Source organism: Umbelopsis ramanniana, assembly GCF_025399195.1.
Source record: "Umbelopsis ramanniana AG unplaced genomic scaffold K450scaffold_60, whole genome shotgun sequence".
Taxonomy (NCBI): domain Eukaryota; kingdom Fungi; phylum Mucoromycota; class Umbelopsidomycetes; order Umbelopsidales; family Umbelopsidaceae; genus Umbelopsis; species Umbelopsis ramanniana.
Genome location: NW_026252146.1, coordinates 108,234 through 125,680, shown reverse-complemented (window position 1 = coordinate 125,680; position 17,447 = coordinate 108,234). Strand labels below are relative to the sequence as shown.

The window sequence follows — 17,447 nt, the reverse complement described above, 5'->3', positions numbered from 1 at the left end:
CAGTGACTTGGAGTTGGCATAACCTGGAATATGGAAGGTGCGCCGTGCAATGAGCTGGGCTCACCTGCATTGAGAACATGTGTGATTTTTCTTTTTCTTTTTTTTTGGGTTCAAGTGGTTGCCTCAATTTAGTACTGCTAAGATCCAGAATGGGTGTCTTATAAGTTTCGCCAGTGAATACCACATCAGCAAGTGAAAGATGAATATCCAAGGTCATGACTTCTTATTTTTTGGGAGTTTAAGTTCTTTATCATGTATCAATGGGTCCCCCTTATTGAGAGATAGCATGTGTTATCAAACGAAGGCTGATATCCGAGCTGTTACAAGTGTTACATATGCTGTACGTTGACTTTGTAACAAAATTTTTTTAGACTCTGTTGGTAATACAAGTGTTGAGTCCTGAACGGAAAGCAAACCCTGAAGATGAGATAGGCTATATTTTCCCACTGAACTTGTTCGCACTGTTATCAAGCCCTCAAGTGGACCCTCATCCTCGAGCACGCCTCCCATCCAGGGTTTTTTTTGGTGGCATAAACCGTTGGAGCCAAGATCACACGGTGTACACAAAAATAATTATGGAAGGGAGGCGTCACTTGAGGAGTGACCAATCAAAACAAGTGAGATGCCACTGGATGAGGAAGGACCCTTTTTGGTAGAAGGCCACTTGGGAAAAAGTTAAGGAGATAGGGGAACAGTCTAAGAACATGGATTTCGATCAACGAAAAATCTGCGCGGCAAAAGTCACAGAAGAGAGCGAAAATCACCAAGGTACAAAGCAAATGTAAGACGCGGTGTTTCAACTATACAGACATCGAACCCTTGATAGACCCTTTCTTTTAATGAGGGCGTTGGTTTTTGTCTGACCAAAAGGACTTCTTCCACCGCCACAATACCATACAGCGGTTAATGGGCGTTTGTACTTCGTACTCTTTGTAAGACCCCAACTCAATTCAACAGGACCCTGGCGACACAAAATCATAAACACCACATCGCACACACGCTTTTTTTGCTTTCTCATGATACGATTAGTTGCGTTCCCGTTCTCAGCTACAATTTTCATATAAATACCCAAGAGTTCTCTCTTTTCTTTTCGTTAGTCTAACTCTCAGCTACTCCAGTCTTTTCCTTTCATTTCTAAAAGAACCATGGTTTTGGGAATTCGCTATTCTGACCCCTACGTCCAGGTCGTCCTGGTCGGTTTCATTTGCTTCTGCTGTCCCGGTATGTTCAACGCCGTCAACGGTATGGGAGGTGCTGGTCAAGCTGATCCCAAGACTGCCGATAATGCCGGTACTGCCCTTTCCGTCACCTTCACTCTCTGCTCTCTTATCGGTGCTCCCGTCTACAACATGTTCGGTGCTCGTGTCATCATCCCCGCTGCTCTTACCTATGTCCTCTATATCGGTTCTTACCTCACCCCTAACTCTGGTTTCACTATTGCCACTGGTGCTCTTCTCGGTATTGGTGCTGGTTTCTTGTGGACCGCTCAAGCTGGTATTATGATGTCTTACCCCACTGAAGCTGAGAAGGGTAAGTTCTTCGCTACCTTCTGGATGATCTTCAACTTGGGTGCCACTATCGGTGCCGCCATTGCCCTTGGTCGTGAATGGTCTTCCGGTGGTGCTCAAGCTGTTTCCCAAAGCACCTACATTGCCTTCATGGTCATCATGGCTTTCGGTGCTTTCCTCGCCATTGCTCTCCTTCCTCCCGGCAAGGTCATCCGTGCCGATGGTACCCCCGTGTCTCTCCACAAATTCTCCAACTGGAAGCGTGAGGCTGTTGAAGTTCTCTTGTTGTTCAAGGACTGGAGAATGTTGGTCTTGATTCCTTTGTTCGCTGGTTCCAACTGGTTCTACACCTACCAACAGTTCTTTGTTTTTCGCACTCGTGCCTTCAACAACTTGTTCTACTGGATGTTCCAAATTTTCGGAGCTGGTCTCTTTGGTTTTTTCCTTGATTGGAAGTTCCTTGGTGAACGTAAGCGTCGTGCTTTCATTGGTAACACTGTCACCTTGGTTATCATGGCTGCTGTCTGGATCGGAGCTATCTTCGCCCAACAAAAGTTCACTCGTGAATCCGTTGTTGCTCTTAAGGCCGACCCCACTCTTCAGATGGATGTCTTGTCTCCTGGATATGCCGGTCTCGTCATTGAATATGCTCTTTTCGGTGCTGGTGATGCCATCTACCAAGGTTTCATCTACTGGCTTTTGGGAACAATGACCAACGATACTGAACGTGCTGCCCGTTATGGTGGTTTCTACAAGACCATCCAGAACGCTGCTAACGCCATTGCTGGTCAAGTTGATGCTATCCGTACTCCTTATATGACTGAGTTGGCTATTGCTTTCGCCCTTAACGGTGCTGGTCTTTTGCTCGCTTACGTCGTCTGCTTTACCATTCCCGATGTCACTGAAGAAGTTGTCGACAACTTGCAAGGTGTTGAGGGTGAGACCAAGTTGGTCGGTGGTCACTATGAAGGTGTCGAAAATCTCGAGAGACCTGAAGCTTATGAGAAGCAATCTGTTGGTGATGAGAAGGTCTAAATTTCCTTCCACTAAACATTCAACGCTGGACGGATTTTTTTTTTACAAAACACAAAATTTCTTTCATCAAACACGCTTTCCTATAGTACTCTCTCTATCGTATGCTACCACTTTATTCCTGCTCTGCCTTATAATTAAATAATAGTCTTGTTAGCTAAAAGGATGCTATGCTTCTATGGTAAACTTTTTTGTTACGAACTAATTCAATAAACCTTCTCCTGCCGAGATTAATTTACCTCTATGCAATCGTTGTGGAACCTCTTTGGGTTTGGTGGAGTCGGCAAATTTCGAAAAAGTGTGGGTTACTTTGCGAGATAAGCTGGTGTTTAGCTGAGTTAGGCCAATTTTTTTTTTGGGTCGGGCCTACTGCTTCTGGCTGAGATTTTTTATGAGCAGCGGGTTAAGGGTTACCGTGGGCCGCGGATTCTTTTCCTAAATGGTATGCAGCTCTTTACTAACGGAGTACCATTAGAAACTTAAGGCAAGCAGCACGAGCAGCGGCAGAACAGGTTTCATCCGACGTTGTGTGCAAATTTTATTTTTTTATTTTTTTTATTTTTGTTTTCCTATTAACAGCATTGGGCCGTTTCTAAAGGGCCTTGGTTGAAAAAAATTGCCTAGACTTTACTGTCGCTTAAGGTATGACAAGGGAGATGAGGCTTAGATACGTTTAATGATCTGCACCACATCTTCGTCGTCCAAAACGTGTTCCTTGCCAACCTTTTGAGGGTTATGCTTGACAGAGTTACCCCATACCAGAGCGCTGAAGAATGGAAAACCCATGATCAGTACCAATGTTTCCCGTTTTTTACACCTGTCAATGTCCTTTGCTTACCTCTTAAAGTTGGCCAAGATGGCTTTGTGGATACAGTTACAAAAGTCTTCAACCGTGCAGGCGTCGCGCTTCAGAACCACTGGCTGATCATAATCGGGCAACTTGCCTTTCGGTTTTGTGTAAATGCGGACCAAATCCAGTTTCTAGTAACGAACAGACACATGTCAATGAAAACAATTCTCCACACGATTTTTTTTTTTTTTTAGATGTTGTAAGCATGTCTGAAGGTCGATACTCACGGACCACATGGTTTCCAAAAGCTCATCAAAGTTCCATCCATGTTGCGATGATATAGGAACAGCGTTAGGAATTTTGTAAATCAGATCAAGCTCTTGGATGGAGATGGAATCGATCTTGTTGAGAACATAGACGGCGGGGATGTATATTCTGTGAGGGACATACATGGTGAGTCAATTGCAGAGACATTGTCCTACACTAAAGCGCGAGTAGACTTACCTGTTACCCTGTTGGAATGTGATGCACGAAAATCGAGATGTGGGAAGTGATTTTTTTAGATTTTTTTTTTTTGTTAGAAAACTTTTTTCCATAACCTTTGATCTGTCACATGTAAAGACAACCCTTACCTCTATAACGTCAATGAACTCATCAATAGTACAATCTTCCTTAATGTTGACATCGGCGTTGTGAATACGATATTCGCTGAGAACAGCCTTGATTTCATCAGCATCAAAGTTAGTCAAAGGAACAGTGTTGGTGACCGTGATACCGCCCTTCTCCTTCTTTTTGAATGCAATATTCGGTGGCTTCTTGTTAAGTCGAATACCAAAGCCTTCCATTTCCTTTTCGATGATACCCTTGTCGGTAAGAGGCTTGAGCACATCCAACACGATAAAGATCAATGAGCAGGTACGAGCCACAGCAATGACTTGGCGACCACGACCTTTACCGTCCTTTGCACCTTCGATAATGCCTGGTAAATCCAGGATCTGAAGTTTAGCACCTTTATATTGCACAATACCGGGCACGGTTGTCAATGTTGTGAATTCGTATGCGCCGACTTCAGAGTGTGTTCCAGTGAGCTTGGACATGAGAGTTGATTTACCGACCGACGGGAAACCTGTGAGGAAGAGAGATTAGTTATAGGTTGATGTATCAAATACAACCGCTCCACTATGTACGTACCAACAAAACCAATACGAGCAACACCAGTCTTTGCAACGTCGAAACCGACTAAATAAGGAACAGGACGATCAGTTAACATGATCTCGTCATGTTGAGAATATCGTAGATCTAAACAATTGCTTACCACCGCCACCACCACCACCACTGCTTGGAGTCAACAGCTCACGACGAAGCTTAGCAAGTTTGGCTTTGAGAAGACCTAAATGGTTGGAGGTTGCTTTGTTCTTTTGCGTTCTGGCCATTTCGGCCTAACGTCGACAGAATGCATTACGTCAATAAGGCATTGTTTGATTGGGGTTCAATGGAATCGTTAGTCGAAATTTTACCTCGATTTCCTAGAAAGAACAAAATGGTCAGCATGAGAACGTAAGCATTCGTCCAAAAAATAGTATGTGCTGTGCAATGTACCTCGATCCTTTTGAGCACAGACATGATGGATTGTCTCTACAATGTTCTACAGAAAGTGCACTCGAGAAAAAAAAGTTGATCACATACACAAACAACGCTAAGGGCTGTGACTGCTAATTTTCATCATAATTTCACTTGTGTTAAAAAAGAATGTATGGGAGATTCTAAGCAAGATAAAAGTTCATAGTGTACATAGCACGAAAGAAAATGATTAAAATGAATGCTGTGAAAAAAATCGTAGGGAGGAGAAGCTGATTTGAGAATACTCGTCTCATAGAGAAAAAGATTGTGTTATAGATGCAAAATTTAGGATTGTGGATGGGAGAGCACTGTCATCTGGTTTACTGCGCTTCTTTGTTAGATTGTTTGGACTTGCTGCTGCCTGAATTATTGGAAGAGTGGCTGTCTCTTGCGCTGGAGTTGGATGGAGTAGGTTGCTTCAAGTTTTTGTCAGCGAGATCTTGCGTACTAGCAGATCTTCCAAGGGGAATATTATCATCCTCATCCTCTTCGTCGTCTTCATCATCGGCAAGGCCACCAAATCGACTTCCTGCTACACTTCCGGGACTACCAGGAAAGCCACCACCATACACACTTCCACCGTATTGAGATCCACGCATATTGGCGTACGGGTTCATCATAGCCATACGGGGGTCGAGCATCATAGGATTCATACCCATATTCATGGCCATTGGATTCATCATAGGATTCATCATGCCCATATTCGACATCATCGACATTCTGGGATCCATCATACCCATACCGGACATCATAGACATTCTTGGGTCCATCATGGGCATACCCATGCCCATCATGTTCATGGCCATTGGATTCATCATGTTCTGAGTAAAAGAAAACGCATACATTTAGAGATATAGGACGATGGTCATCTTTATATTTGCTTCACTTACGGCTTGCATGAACTGTTGCTGCTGACGTTGTTCCATCATACGGCGTTGCTGTTCTCGTTCCATCATCCTTTCTCGATCCAACTCTGCCTGCATCATATTGATGCGTTCCTTAGCCTTGTTTCCATCTTTCTTGTCTTGCTCACGTTGTGTAATCAGACCGAGCAGGCCAGTGCGAGGCTCCGGTGGTTTGGTAGGAACATGAATCAACGGCTGGCCGGTGGCTTTAGCGAACTCGGTTTGCTCCCTTGCGTTCAACTGCTCCTGCTGATACATGTCTAACAAGCTGTTTTGTCGAACAAAATTGTCCCCAAGCATGGGTATTGCCGGCCCTTCAACACCTTGCATGTTACTGTACATAGATCGATTGTCATCGTCTGGAAAGAATCCTCGAGGGTACATAGGCATGCGTCCATTATAATAACCGCTGGCTTGGCTTTGCATGTCATCATTTCCATAGTACATATCTTGTTGTTGCTGCATCATGGATTGCTGGTCCCACATCTGACGTTGCTGAGGTTGCTCAAATTCAGATCCGTACATAGACGGTGGTCCACTACCTTTCATTTTGCCCGATTGCATTGAGGGAGATGACGGCATGGGCTGACTCGATGCTCTATGATAAGCGAATGTTGGGTTGGGGCCACCAGCCAATGGTGCATCGTCTGATTCTTGATACGATACATCGCTGACCTCATCATTGCCATGGTCAGGTTCTGAGCCGCTCACACTGCTAGCAGGAGGCTGCTTCTTGGGCATGCGTCGATTGGAAGTAGATGCCTCGCTGCTGCCTTTTGAACTGCCACCACTTTCCAATACTCTAGCAGTCGCATTCAAGACAGCTTGTCGTGTCATTTGTTCTCCCATATCAAAGTCGGTTGCAGTTGGAGAGTTAATGTGCATAGTAGCCATGGCAGCAGCAATTGGAGTCACACCAAGAGGAGGAATGGAGTGGGATTCAGGTTCTGTTTTGACTGCTTCAAACTCATGCTCGGGTACCTTTGGTTGACTGCCGGGCTGCTGTGGTTCAACATCCTCTTTTGACTCGGTTGATGGAAACCCAATATCGGGTCTAGGGAGTTCACTATTAATAACTTTGAGGCCTGGAGTCGAAGCCGACTTAGAGTGCTCTTGGTGGGGTGGTGATGAGTCGACATCGGCTAAACCATGCGCAGGAAGTGAAAGTGAGAATGGTTCACCAAATCCAGCCATGTTGAGATACTGGCTTTCTGTAGGACTATGGGGGGATGCTGAGCGTGAGCCGATGGATGGTCGATGATCCGATGTTGCGGTCTTTCTAAAGATGGTATCATCATCACTCTCTTCTTCTTCCTCTTCATCGTCTTTGCCATTTTCACTCTCATCGCTGGAGTCCGCCACATAACGTGTTCCATTTTTGCCAGCCTTCAAACCATTGCGTGATCCCAGGATAGGTGAAGGAGTAGGTGGAGGTGGTGCTACAGGGAATGTGCTGGATCGGACAGGAGTGGTTGACTGGTTCATGGCAGGTGCAACAGGTAATGGCAATCGTTCCGAATTATTCTGTCCTGACCACGATGAAAAGTCTTGCGGTGCAGAGACATTAGATATCAAGGGCATGCTATTGGTACGACCAGCCAAATGCGGCGGTGGTAGTGGCATGCGGTTTTGATGCTCGAGTTTGGAACGTAACACTCCAGCAAATGCAACCTTACTGTCCAACAAAGTCTCATTCTGTACATTGATGTGTTCGATCTCGCCTACTTCTAGGAATAATCTTGGTTGATGCCCAAATACGGGTTCAGCAAAATTGAGTGAGTTGGTATTGCTCGCATCGGAAAGGAGTCGCTCCGGTCTACCGTACAACTTGAAAGCATCAAAAATTCCAATGAGCCATTGTACCATTTCCTTGCTGCTTGCAGTCATTAATAGCGCAAAGGCGTTTGCACTTCCATTATGTTGGTCTTTTGTGGTGGACGAATACATGCTACCTTCCACTTTAAGCATCGTGCCCATGTTAATCAGCTTTGGGTTCTCTGGATACACAGCATATGCACACAGGACGTTGACAATGGTGATGGCGGGGACCTTGGATTTCTTAGTCTCGTAAAACATGAGCTGACCTCGAGAAGCAATGGATTTCTTGCCAAAAAGACGTTTTTCATCACGTTTGTCCGTCACTACGGCCCAGTACCGTTGCCATTCAGTTGCGCCGCCAAATCTTGCCTGTATCCATCCTTCAAACTTGCTGTTCTGCTTTTCAAATAGGTCAGCCCAAGTGTGACGTGCAAGGAAGGTGCGGGTGTAGATTTCGTGAAGCTTAGTCATTTCGTAGCAAGCAAGTCGAATGGCACAGACCCAACGATTCATGACATGTGGGTTAGGAGCTTGCAAGAAATAACGATTGGACCCAGCAGAGCTCAAAAGGAACACATTTTCTCTGGGCGGGTTGTCGTATTGGTATGTTCCGACTATGTTTACAATGGAATCAGCGACATTGATGTAGGTAGGTAGGATGGGGTCTTCTTTGGTGATTTCGGTTTCGCCCGTTTCTTCATTTTTTACAACATGGCTTGCATCCCAAAAAGTCAAAACCGATCCGCACAGCTCTACATACAATTTGGACCATTGTCGATCATGTACAGGCTTGCCATCGACAGTCAGGTCATTCATCTTGTGAAGGTAGCCTTCGAAATAAACTTTCTGATTGAAAGCGTCATAAAGTCGCAGTGTAGAGTGCATGTCACTTGGAGCATTTCCTACATTTGGAGGCTGTTGTGGAGCAGGTTTAATAAACACATGCGGTCGGGTAGAGGTAATGGGAGCTAGGTTGCGAACTGATAATGGCCTTGATTCTCTATGGCTCATATGTGCAGAAGCAACGTTCTTTGGTGGTACCATTGGACGCAGAGGCTGCAGAGGCTGGTCGTCGTCGGAATCATCACCATCGTTCATATCTGCCAGATTAGACATGGATGGAGTTAGGCCATAACGTTCGGCGTACAAAATTCGAGAATCACGAGATGAGTTGGATGCAGGTGAAGGAATGGGTCCAGGTCTACGAGGTACATGAGTATCTATGCCAAGTTCCTTCATTGTGGGTGACATGTCGGACATCTTGGCATTGTACCCACTAGATCTAGATGCAGTCGGACGAGGGCTGAACTCGCTCATTTCTACAGCGTGTGCCTGAACCAAAAAGAAAGAGAGAAAGAAAAAAAGAGGAACACGGATCAGAAATCAGGTGAAGAATAAACCAAGTTTTGATATATGGATGATAGCTTTGAGTTTTCGTTTAACCGTTGTATAAAGTGTTTAGGTCGGCAAAGCTTCAGTGGTTTTGTTTTCATAAACGTAATGGCAACGTGTTTCCAGATCAGCGCAGTCGACACCTAGCACAACACTTTGTCGCAGTTATGCAATTTCAAACACCATTTCAGGTCCACTGCCGCACTAGAATATAACTTAAGTCCATGACATTACCTTTTGGTTGTTAACAGAAAGCGGCACTGTGGCGCAAAGATTCGACTTTGGTAGAGGTTCCAAAAATGAAGAAACGATGGAAATCCCAACTTTGGCGCACTTATTGACTGCCTTTTGTAGCGCTGGGATTGCAAGGGCTTTCCAAGTTAGCCAATCGTATCCAAGACAATTAATAGCGCTGGGTATTTTTACATCGCAAACACTGGATACTTTTCCTTTCGTACGTTGGATGCCCTTTATCGCTTTCACTTTTGTTCAACGGTATTACCATTGTCCAGCATAGAGTTGGCTGGTTAACATTGTTCAAAATGGCTTCATTTACACCTGCCTCATATCAAGAAATCCATACGCCATTTGCAAAACTGATTGTTGTTGTGTCAGGAGTACAGGACGAAAGACGAAACTTGTCTCTCAACACTGGCAATTGAATTTTGCACCATTGCGCTATACTTTCGAAATATAGAATATCACATGGTCAAGCCGTAAACAATGAGCTCGTGCAGTCTCCAGTGGTTTATCATGCGGAGGCAGCACTCCAATTTTAATACCGGATTGATAAGGGTTGAATTGGCGTTGTTTAATGCAAATGCTGTCCATACCATAAAAGCGAGATACTGAGACGCAGAAACATAAATAAATTTTGCAAACGAGACTTGAGACGTTGTTGGAAGATATACACACCTGTACAAATGGAAATTTATAATGACACAGCTTGATATAAGCAGGCTTGGAATATTACCCGATGCCTTTGAGCCGAATTCTTTGTTCCTGTTGTCCATCAACTGGCCACAAGCTGGTACTGCTTTGTGACAGCGTAATTAAAGAAGATTGAAATTTTGGCAAAAAAAATTGGTGGCCCAAACTCCACCCGTAAAACGATCGCATACGATGGCCAGTAGACAGAAGAGAAAGGCAGCTGAAGTTGTCGAGGAATTACCGGCGAGTCAGAATGTCATTGCACAATTCAAGTCTGTGGACGGTGAAAGTACCGGCCCACCACTTAACTTGCCCGTCAATGCCACACCGGATCAGCTTGAAATGCTGTTGAATCAGCTCATGAACACTGTACGTCGCCGTACCACTCTGCTACATTGCTTGTTAAATAGAGAATTAATGATATCCAATTTTTTAGTCAGACGATCCTCAACCTTATTCGTTCTATGTTGAAGAGACTGAAATAACAAAGAATTTGTGGTCGGATATGAAAACGAAATCAACGGAAGAAAGCATCACAATTGTCTATCAACCACAAGCTGTCTTCAAAGTTCGAGCAGTTACCCGGTGTAGCTCAACATTGTCAGGTAAGTTAGAAGAATTTGAGGATTATACGTAGTTATGACCATTAACGTCTTATGTGTTGGTAGGTCACACCGAGGCCATCCTCTCTGTTGCCTTCAGTCCCGATGGTACTCAATTAGCTACCGGATCAGGTATGTGCATTGCCACTGAATGAAGTAGGCTTTTACATCCTGTGATTAATTAATTAAACATTCCCATAGGCGATACCACGGTCAGAATCTGGGATTTGAATACGGAAACTCCACAACATACTTTGAAAGGTACGAACACTACCAAACATTCAGCGCATGGAATGCTTGTTTCGCCACTGAAAAGAGAGCATATATTAATTATTTTTTTTCGTATAGGTCACAAAGGATGGGTTCTTTACATCGCTTGGGCCCCTGATGGCAAAACATTGGCATCTGGCAGTATGGACAATACAGTTCGTCTTTGGGACCCAAAAACTGGAAAGGCATTAGGAGACGGATTGAAGGGTCACACAAAATGGATTACATGTCTTGCATGGGAGCCATATCATCTGTAAGTTATCGCTCTGCCTGTACGTATAAATATGGGTTATGAACTAATTGGCTAATTTATTCATTTCCTCCTGTCAATAGTAACTCAAAGGCTAATCGATTGGCAAGTTCATCCAAAGATCATACCGTTCGCGTTTGGGATACATCTATGAGACGTATGATCATGAGCATCTCACAACATACTGCAGCCGTCACTTGTGTGAAATGGGGCGGTGAAGGTTTGATCTATACTGCCTCTCAGGATAAGACCATCAAGGTCTGGAACTCTTCGGTAGGTTTTTGAATTTACTAGTTCGATCGGTCTTGTGAAGATCTGTTGGCTGACTTTTTGATAATCATTTTCAGGGTGTTCTTGTCAAAACACTTCAAGGACATGGTCACTGGGTAAGGATCCGTAGACTAACTGAGGCGCCTTAAGTTATACAAACAGTGTATGCTAATTCTACTTTCAGGTCAACTCTTTGGCTCTAAGCACAGACTTTGTTCTCCGTACTGGTCCATACGATCACACTGGAAAGCGATTCAAGACGGAAGAAGAAGGTGGGACAGGAGTAACAGTTTGTGATATGTTAACCATGACTTGGAAAATAATTAATCGATGCTATAGGTCAAAAATTGGCTCTGGAACGCTATCAGGCTGCTAAGGGAAAGCAACCTGAACGGTTGGTATCAGGATCAGACGATTTCACAATGTTCTTCTGGGAACCCGAAGCGAACAAGAAGCCGTTGGCCCGTTTAACCGGTCACCAGAAATTAGTCAATCATGTTAGCTTTTCGCCTGACGGCCGACTTATTGCCAGCGCTTCATTCGATAACTCTGTTAAATTATGGGACGGTCAAAGTGGAAAATTCATCGCGTCATTGAGAGGCCATGTTGGCCCAGTATACCAGATCTGCTGGTCTAGCGACAGCCGTATGCTTATCAGCAGCAGCAAGGACACTACACTCAAGATTTGGGATCTTAAAACCAAGAAAATCAAGTTAGACCTTCCTGGTCATTTGGACGAGGTACGATAATGCATTGCGAAGCTACGGCATATGCAAAGACAAACAATTCGTTATTAACCTTATATTTTACACAGGTATTCAGTGTGGATTGGAGTCCAGGAGGTGACAAGGTCGCTAGTGGCGGCAAGGATAGACAATTGAAAGTATGGCGACACTAATGTCGATGATGGTGGATTTGAAGTAGCATATCTTAGATTTACGTACATTCGTTATTGTACATATACAAAATTAAAATATGAGCATAGATATCGAGTATCGATTTCGACACAACATGTGTTCCCTGAAGAGTTCCAGTACTGTACTTCCTTGTGAGGCAGGGCGGAATACTTTAGTGAGTCGATGGCGGAAGGTCGGAATTTTGTAGTACCGCGTCGGTGCTATGTAAAAGGGTTTACACACGTTGTCCAGGAGTCTGCTTGTCGTTCCACATCACCGAAATGAGCCAAGATCCTATAGCCCCACACAGTGCAGGCATTTCTGCCTACATGAGTGTCCATTCTGGTAAGTCCTTGAGTCCACTCTATTCACCATCGACCTATTAGCCATTCATCTAATGTCTGTATTAGCCACGAATCTTGCATATGTTCGGTATTTTGCTGGCAAAGACAGTGCTGTGTCAGCAACTTTCAAGAGCATCAACGCCAGAGGATTCACTGTTGAGTATCAACTGCCTGATGGAATTACGAAGGATGCCTTCATCGACTTCAAAACACCTTTAACAAAGAGAGAGGAAATTCGGCCAGTTTTGGAAGGTATGGCCAAGGAGGCCGAAGAAGCTCTAGGCTTGGTAAGTGAAATGAAACTCTTTCACCTGGCTTACAACTCTTCAATTGCGTTCAGTTCGTTGACGTTCTCTCTGACAGCCAAGCTCGCTTTCCGGACCACCCCCTATAGCAGCCATTGCCAAGTCCGTTTACGCTACGGCTACCGATTCGTACACTCCACCATCTTCTGAGGTTCCACTTGATACTTTCTACCCTTGCAATACTGGCTTGGCTGTTGCAATCGTAGCTGGAATGGGAGCCGTATACTATTTCTCGGTGTCTACCCCAGAAGACATAAAGGCATTGCCACTTCCCATTCAATACTTTCACAAACTCTACCCACATCACTGGTACCCTATAATTTGGAAGGCAGCATCCGGTATTCATGTTGCTGAAGGAGTAGTTGCATTGGGAATTTGTCTCAGACGTGGCTGGTATAGCCCAGTCAATGTGGCCAAATGGACCATCAGCACTCTTCTTTTTGGATTTGGCTCCATGAAGAAACTTATGAAGCATGGTCGTGAGGTCCGTCTCGGTATTAAAAAAGATTAAGTTATCATTTATTTTTAGGACGATAGTACACATATCTGTTATAAAAGGATTTTCCTATACACATAAGAATTAAAATTGAGATTATTCACATGGCCCATACAGAGCAAGAGTGGTATGAAACATTGTGGAGTGGGGTGGGAAAATGTCGTAACTGATGGTTGCCGGTCTGAACGTAGACCGATTAGTGCTGTGGTGATGATCACGAATGAATTGAATCGATGGTGAACGGTGGAGAGGCGTTACCACTGTCTCCGATCAGGACCATGATATAGCTATGGCGGGTTTTAAGATCATGCGGGATATTCACTTCTTGTGAACCGGCATTCAGCTTGAAACCAGACGCCAATTCCCAATCTGAATATGATACAGGGATGAATGAAGTAGTTCCTTGTTTCAAAGGCTAAAATATTCCTCATCACTTACACAGGTGCTCATTGTACTGGTCATTATTTATTAAGTATCCCAGGTAGAGTGACGCACTGTAGGAAAATGATTAGTATGAGCATGAACACTCTTAGTTCAAGAGACATTGTTGCCAGCGATGACATACGTTTCATCGTCCGGGATGGGTGCACCGGCAGAGTGGATATCCCTATAAAATTAGATATGTAGTTAGGTCTACAAGCTATTCATTTGAATTGTTTCAATATAGACTTAAGAGGGCTACCATGTAACGGTGTAGCTTTTTCCAGCTTGCCACACGGAGCTACGATCTGGCGAGGTCACTTTAGGCGTGTAGACTAAGGCTGATACAGCACAGAAGATGAAAGTTAGGGCGACGAAGAGTGTTTTCATGGTGATTAAGCCCGCTACTGTTCGCCTGGCTCAGGCTTTTTATATGTTTTATCGTCTTTCCCAAAATAGAGCGCGGAATGTTTCGCATCACCCCACCAACAGAAAAGACATGTCCATGGCAGCAGACTGACTCTGCAATAGATCCGGGAATGACGCCAGTATTTCCTATTCTATTAGGCTGATTGTCTGCAGAGAGATCAGTGCCTATCTTTTAGCAGATTGACTAATGGCTCTTTTCTACCGAATGCTACTTGTAAAGTAATTGGTATGCGAACATTTAACTTTGTCACACCTAATTCACCAAGTAATGGTAAGGTTCCATACCATTTGAATGAAAATGTTTCAATAAAAGTTTCCTTATTTGCAATTACAAACAGCTTTACAACTTGACCATTCATGCTGAGGTTTCCTGTTGCCTTGTCTGCTGTATAAAATTGAAATTTAGGGCTTAATGCGCCATTCGCTTTTCTCTCTCATGCCAAAAAATTTTCGGCTGTCTCAGTAATGTACCTTTGTGGCCATGTGTACCCTTACGGTCTGCGCGGACAAGTCGGCTCTTCAGAGGTACCCTTTGTAAAGAGTACTGTTGCGGTTGCCCGTTTTCCCATCGCAAAGAGGATAAATTTATCAGCATCCGTCTATTTTGGTTTTCTTTTTTCACTTTTGAGCGATTTCTTTTCCTACCTCCCCGCCACTCTCCATCCGTTTGACTTTTCCTATATAACTTCATATTATTAGCCCCTTCGCAAGTAATTTGTTTGAATTTAAAGTCGTCACTGCAGAACGACCCTTTATTCACACCTATAGTCATTTGCAACCCCTTTATCTCCCTTTTTTGTTTATTTCTATCTCATTTAAAAAAAAGTTTTAGTGCACGGAGTCATCACCCTCATTCACTCACTACTTGTCAACCATTTCCTCTCTACCTATCATTGCCACCGACCGTCCTCTACTGATTTATCCTAGTCTGCTCCATCATGTTCAAGCTATCACGACAAGTACGCATAATCATACTGCTGGTCATCAATACCCTTTTTTTTTTGGCCGAGATCATAATTGGTTACCGTGTAGGCTCGCTAGCTCTGGTAAGCAAACAAGTAACTTTGGTTTTCAATTATTGAAGGTGATCTGACAAGGTAGCAAACAGGTAGCCGACTCTTTCCATATGCTGAACGATATGATCAGTCTGGTTATTGCTCTATGGGCTGTCAAGGTATGAACGCCTTTTATATCATGTGTCTCTGACGAGGTCACGCTGACTCTTTTATTTTTTTTTTCTCCTTCGAAAGGTTGCGGCAAGGACAGAATTCGAATCTAAATATTCGTATGGCTGGCAGCGGGCTGAGGTCCTCGGGGCCCTCATCAACGGTGTATTTTTGCTTGCTCTTTGTTTTACTCTTCTTATCGACTGCATTGAGCGGTTTATCAGCCCACAAATCGTAACCGAGCCGGTATTGGTGTTGATTACAGGCTGCGTAGGGCTTGCAGCGAACTTGTTTGGTTTGGTCTTGTTCCATGGTATGTGCCGTGACGATAGATCCAGCGTCGCCACCCTTTTTATTTTAACAAGATCTGTATTCCAGAACACGGCCATTCTCATGGACACAGCCACTCGCACTCCACTAATGATAATGTGAGTGCCTTGGATATCGCACCGGCCCATATCTCAAGAGATGACAGCCACGCTACTTTGTCAAATGACGCAAAGGACGGTATTAGAGAGGCAAACCGGCTACCGAGTAGCCCAAGAATTGACGACGTGAATAGGCTGAGAGATAGTATCGACAGGAATACAATGCATCCTTCCGTTGCTAGAGACTTGATTGTACAACATGCTAGACAATATTCGTCCCATGATGTTGCTCACGACTATGGCTCTTCATCTGGCTCTGAGCAACACCACCATCATGAAGAGGGTGAATCTGAGCACTCACAGCAAAATCTTAATATGCGAGGTGTAAGTTAATAACCACAGCAGAAGATGTGTTGCCTCTTGATCCCACTAACATCGTCTTCCTTAGGTCTTTCTCCATGTTGTGGGTGATGCCTTGGGCAATATCGGTGTGGTTATAAGTGCTCTGATCATCTGGTTGACTCCCTATAGTTGGAGATTCTATTTTGATCCATTGATAAGTTTGATCATCACCATCATTATTTTCTCTTCGGCCCTACCGCTTGTACGAAGTACTTCTTTCATCCTACTTCAAGGTGTTCCCAATACGATTGCAATCGATGACGTTCGACGAGAGCTTTACAAGGTAAACACTCTGATACATCCTTGATACCTTGATGATGCAAGGGCTATAGTGACCAACATGAGCAAATTTTTGATATTTTTTAGACAGCCGATGTTCTCTCAGTTCATGAACTTCATATATGGCAGCTCTCAGACACCAAAACAATTGCATCCCTCCATGTCCTGTTGTCGTCGACTTCCAACTACATGACTGTTGCTCAGCGCGTGAGAAAGCTTATGCACCGGCACGGCATTCATTCCATCACCATACAGCCAGAGTTCGTTGACCCTGACTCGTCCGGCGATATCATCGCAAATGCGCAGATTCCTCCAGCGGAGTCGAATACACCACAGCGCCAACCGAAGACTTCATGGTGGGCCAATATTCTACCTTGGTCAAAGAAGAAAACAACAGACGAGGAGAAACAAGTAGAAAATAGTCCAGTATGTTGTCAAAAGTTTGAAACAATGTGCTTGATAGGGACTAACCTTTGTATCTAGCAGGGATTCCAGGTTAGCCGGTGCTTGCTGCGATGCTCAGAAGACGAAAGCTGTGCTGCAAAAACATGTTGCCCTTCTCCAACGCCTTTAACTTCTACGTCCCACGTTTCATTATAGCATAATTGACCGTCAATCTTCGTTTGGCAGATACATAGTGAATTTTCAATAGATTCTTTTATATTTTTGTTCATCATACCATGTGTTTGCTTTTACAATGTTCGGACACCAAGGCATATGGAGTACTGAAACAGAATTCAATCCACCACAGTAAAACCGTGCACAATTACGCAACTGGTTGCCACCAAAGCTTCAACGCCAAAAAAAACCCAAGATATTTTGTTTCACTAAAATTGATTTCACTGTTTATTGACGATATTACTGATGAGATGGTCCACTATGGACACCCACTTATATAAACTGCTATAGGCAGATAAAGAAGTATTGGGATTTTTTTTTTTTTGGTCATATGCTC

General features: G+C 44.0%; 6 protein-coding genes across 6 annotated transcripts; 4 read left to right on the top strand and 2 right to left on the bottom strand.

Annotated features, from left to right (window-relative positions):
- Window positions 1–286: 286 nt before the first annotated feature.
- Window positions 287–2,758, top strand: K450DRAFT_295494 (uncharacterized protein; the record flags this gene model as incomplete). Its single annotated transcript, XM_051593612.1, has 3 exons — window positions 287–340; window positions 473–559; window positions 1,119–2,758. The coding sequence occupies 3 exons, from the start codon at window positions 287–289 to the stop codon at window positions 2,541–2,543; spliced, it is 1,566 nt and encodes a 521-aa protein (XP_051441718.1). The 3' UTR covers window positions 2,544–2,758.
- Window positions 2,759–3,024: 266 nt separating this feature from the next.
- On the bottom strand, window positions 3,025–4,991 carry K450DRAFT_255788 (uncharacterized protein). The gene is made up of 9 exons (XM_051591399.1): window positions 4,930–4,991; window positions 4,848–4,856; window positions 4,646–4,769; window positions 4,522–4,569; window positions 3,963–4,456; window positions 3,835–3,842; window positions 3,618–3,765; window positions 3,379–3,521; window positions 3,025–3,306 (listed from the first exon to the last, which is right to left on the bottom strand). Exons 1-9 carry the CDS (start codon window positions 4,951–4,953, stop codon window positions 3,204–3,206), a joined length of 1,101 nt encoding a protein of 366 aa, XP_051441717.1. The 5' UTR covers window positions 4,954–4,991; the 3' UTR covers window positions 3,025–3,203.
- A 2,577-nt stretch (window positions 4,992–7,568) lies between these two features.
- On the bottom strand, window positions 7,569–8,684 carry K450DRAFT_178900 (uncharacterized protein; the record flags this gene model as incomplete). The annotated part of the gene is made up of 1 exon (XM_051584306.1): window positions 7,569–8,684. A coding segment is annotated over one exon (1,116 nt), but the record flags the coding sequence as incomplete, so codon positions are not given.
- A 1,480-nt stretch (window positions 8,685–10,164) lies between these two features.
- Window positions 10,165–12,483, top strand: K450DRAFT_255780 (uncharacterized protein). Its single transcript, XM_051591398.1, has 10 exons — window positions 10,165–10,364; window positions 10,432–10,600; window positions 10,664–10,729; window positions 10,799–10,858; window positions 10,946–11,120; window positions 11,201–11,390; window positions 11,465–11,503; window positions 11,572–11,659; window positions 11,727–12,127; window positions 12,202–12,483. Exons 1-10 carry the CDS (start codon window positions 10,188–10,190, stop codon window positions 12,283–12,285), a joined length of 1,449 nt encoding a protein of 482 aa, XP_051441715.1. The 5' UTR covers window positions 10,165–10,187; the 3' UTR covers window positions 12,286–12,483.
- Window positions 12,426–13,851, top strand: K450DRAFT_255775 (uncharacterized protein). The gene is made up of 3 exons (XM_051591397.1): window positions 12,426–12,628; window positions 12,694–12,914; window positions 12,991–13,851. Exons 1-3 carry the CDS (start codon window positions 12,565–12,567, stop codon window positions 13,441–13,443), a joined length of 738 nt encoding a protein of 245 aa, XP_051441714.1. The 5' UTR covers window positions 12,426–12,564; the 3' UTR covers window positions 13,444–13,851.
- Window positions 13,852–15,215: 1,364 nt separating this feature from the next.
- K450DRAFT_178871 (uncharacterized protein) lies at window positions 15,216–16,975 on the top strand (the record flags this gene model as incomplete). Its single annotated transcript, XM_051584305.1, has 6 exons — window positions 15,216–15,323; window positions 15,386–15,451; window positions 15,528–15,756; window positions 15,822–16,195; window positions 16,260–16,496; window positions 16,580–16,975. 6 exons carry the CDS (start codon window positions 15,216–15,218, stop codon window positions 16,973–16,975), a joined length of 1,410 nt encoding a protein of 469 aa, XP_051441713.1.
- Between the last annotated feature and the right edge of the window lie 472 nt (window positions 16,976–17,447).

Coding starts and splice junctions, on each gene's coding strand:
- K450DRAFT_255788 (XM_051591399.1), bottom strand. CDS start 4,953: ATGTCTGTGCTCAAAAGGATCGAG. Junction 4,570..4,645: donor TGGTGGTGGTGGTGGCGGTG/GTAAGCAATTGT, acceptor TTCCTTATTTAG/TCGGTTTCGACGTTGCAAAG. Junction 3,307..3,378: donor ATCTTGGCCAACTTTAAGAG/GTAAGCAAAGGA, acceptor TCCATTCTTCAG/CGCTCTGGTATGGGGTAACT.
- K450DRAFT_255780 (XM_051591398.1), top strand. CDS start 10,188: ATGGCCAGTAGACAGAAGAGAAAGGCAGCTGAAGTTGTCGAGGAATTA. Junction 10,601..10,663: donor GTGTAGCTCAACATTGTCAG/GTAAGTTAGAAG, acceptor ATGTGTTGGTAG/GTCACACCGAGGCCATCCTC. Junction 10,859..10,945: donor TCCACAACATACTTTGAAAG/GTACGAACACTA, acceptor TTTTTCGTATAG/GTCACAAAGGATGGGTTCTT.
- K450DRAFT_255775 (XM_051591397.1), top strand. CDS start 12,565: ATGAGCCAAGATCCTATAGCCCCACACAGTGCAGGCATTTCTGCCTAC. Junction 12,629..12,693: donor CTACATGAGTGTCCATTCTG/GTAAGTCCTTGA, acceptor TGTCTGTATTAG/CCACGAATCTTGCATATGTT. Junction 12,915..12,990: donor CCGAAGAAGCTCTAGGCTTG/GTAAGTGAAATG, acceptor TCTCTCTGACAG/CCAAGCTCGCTTTCCGGACC.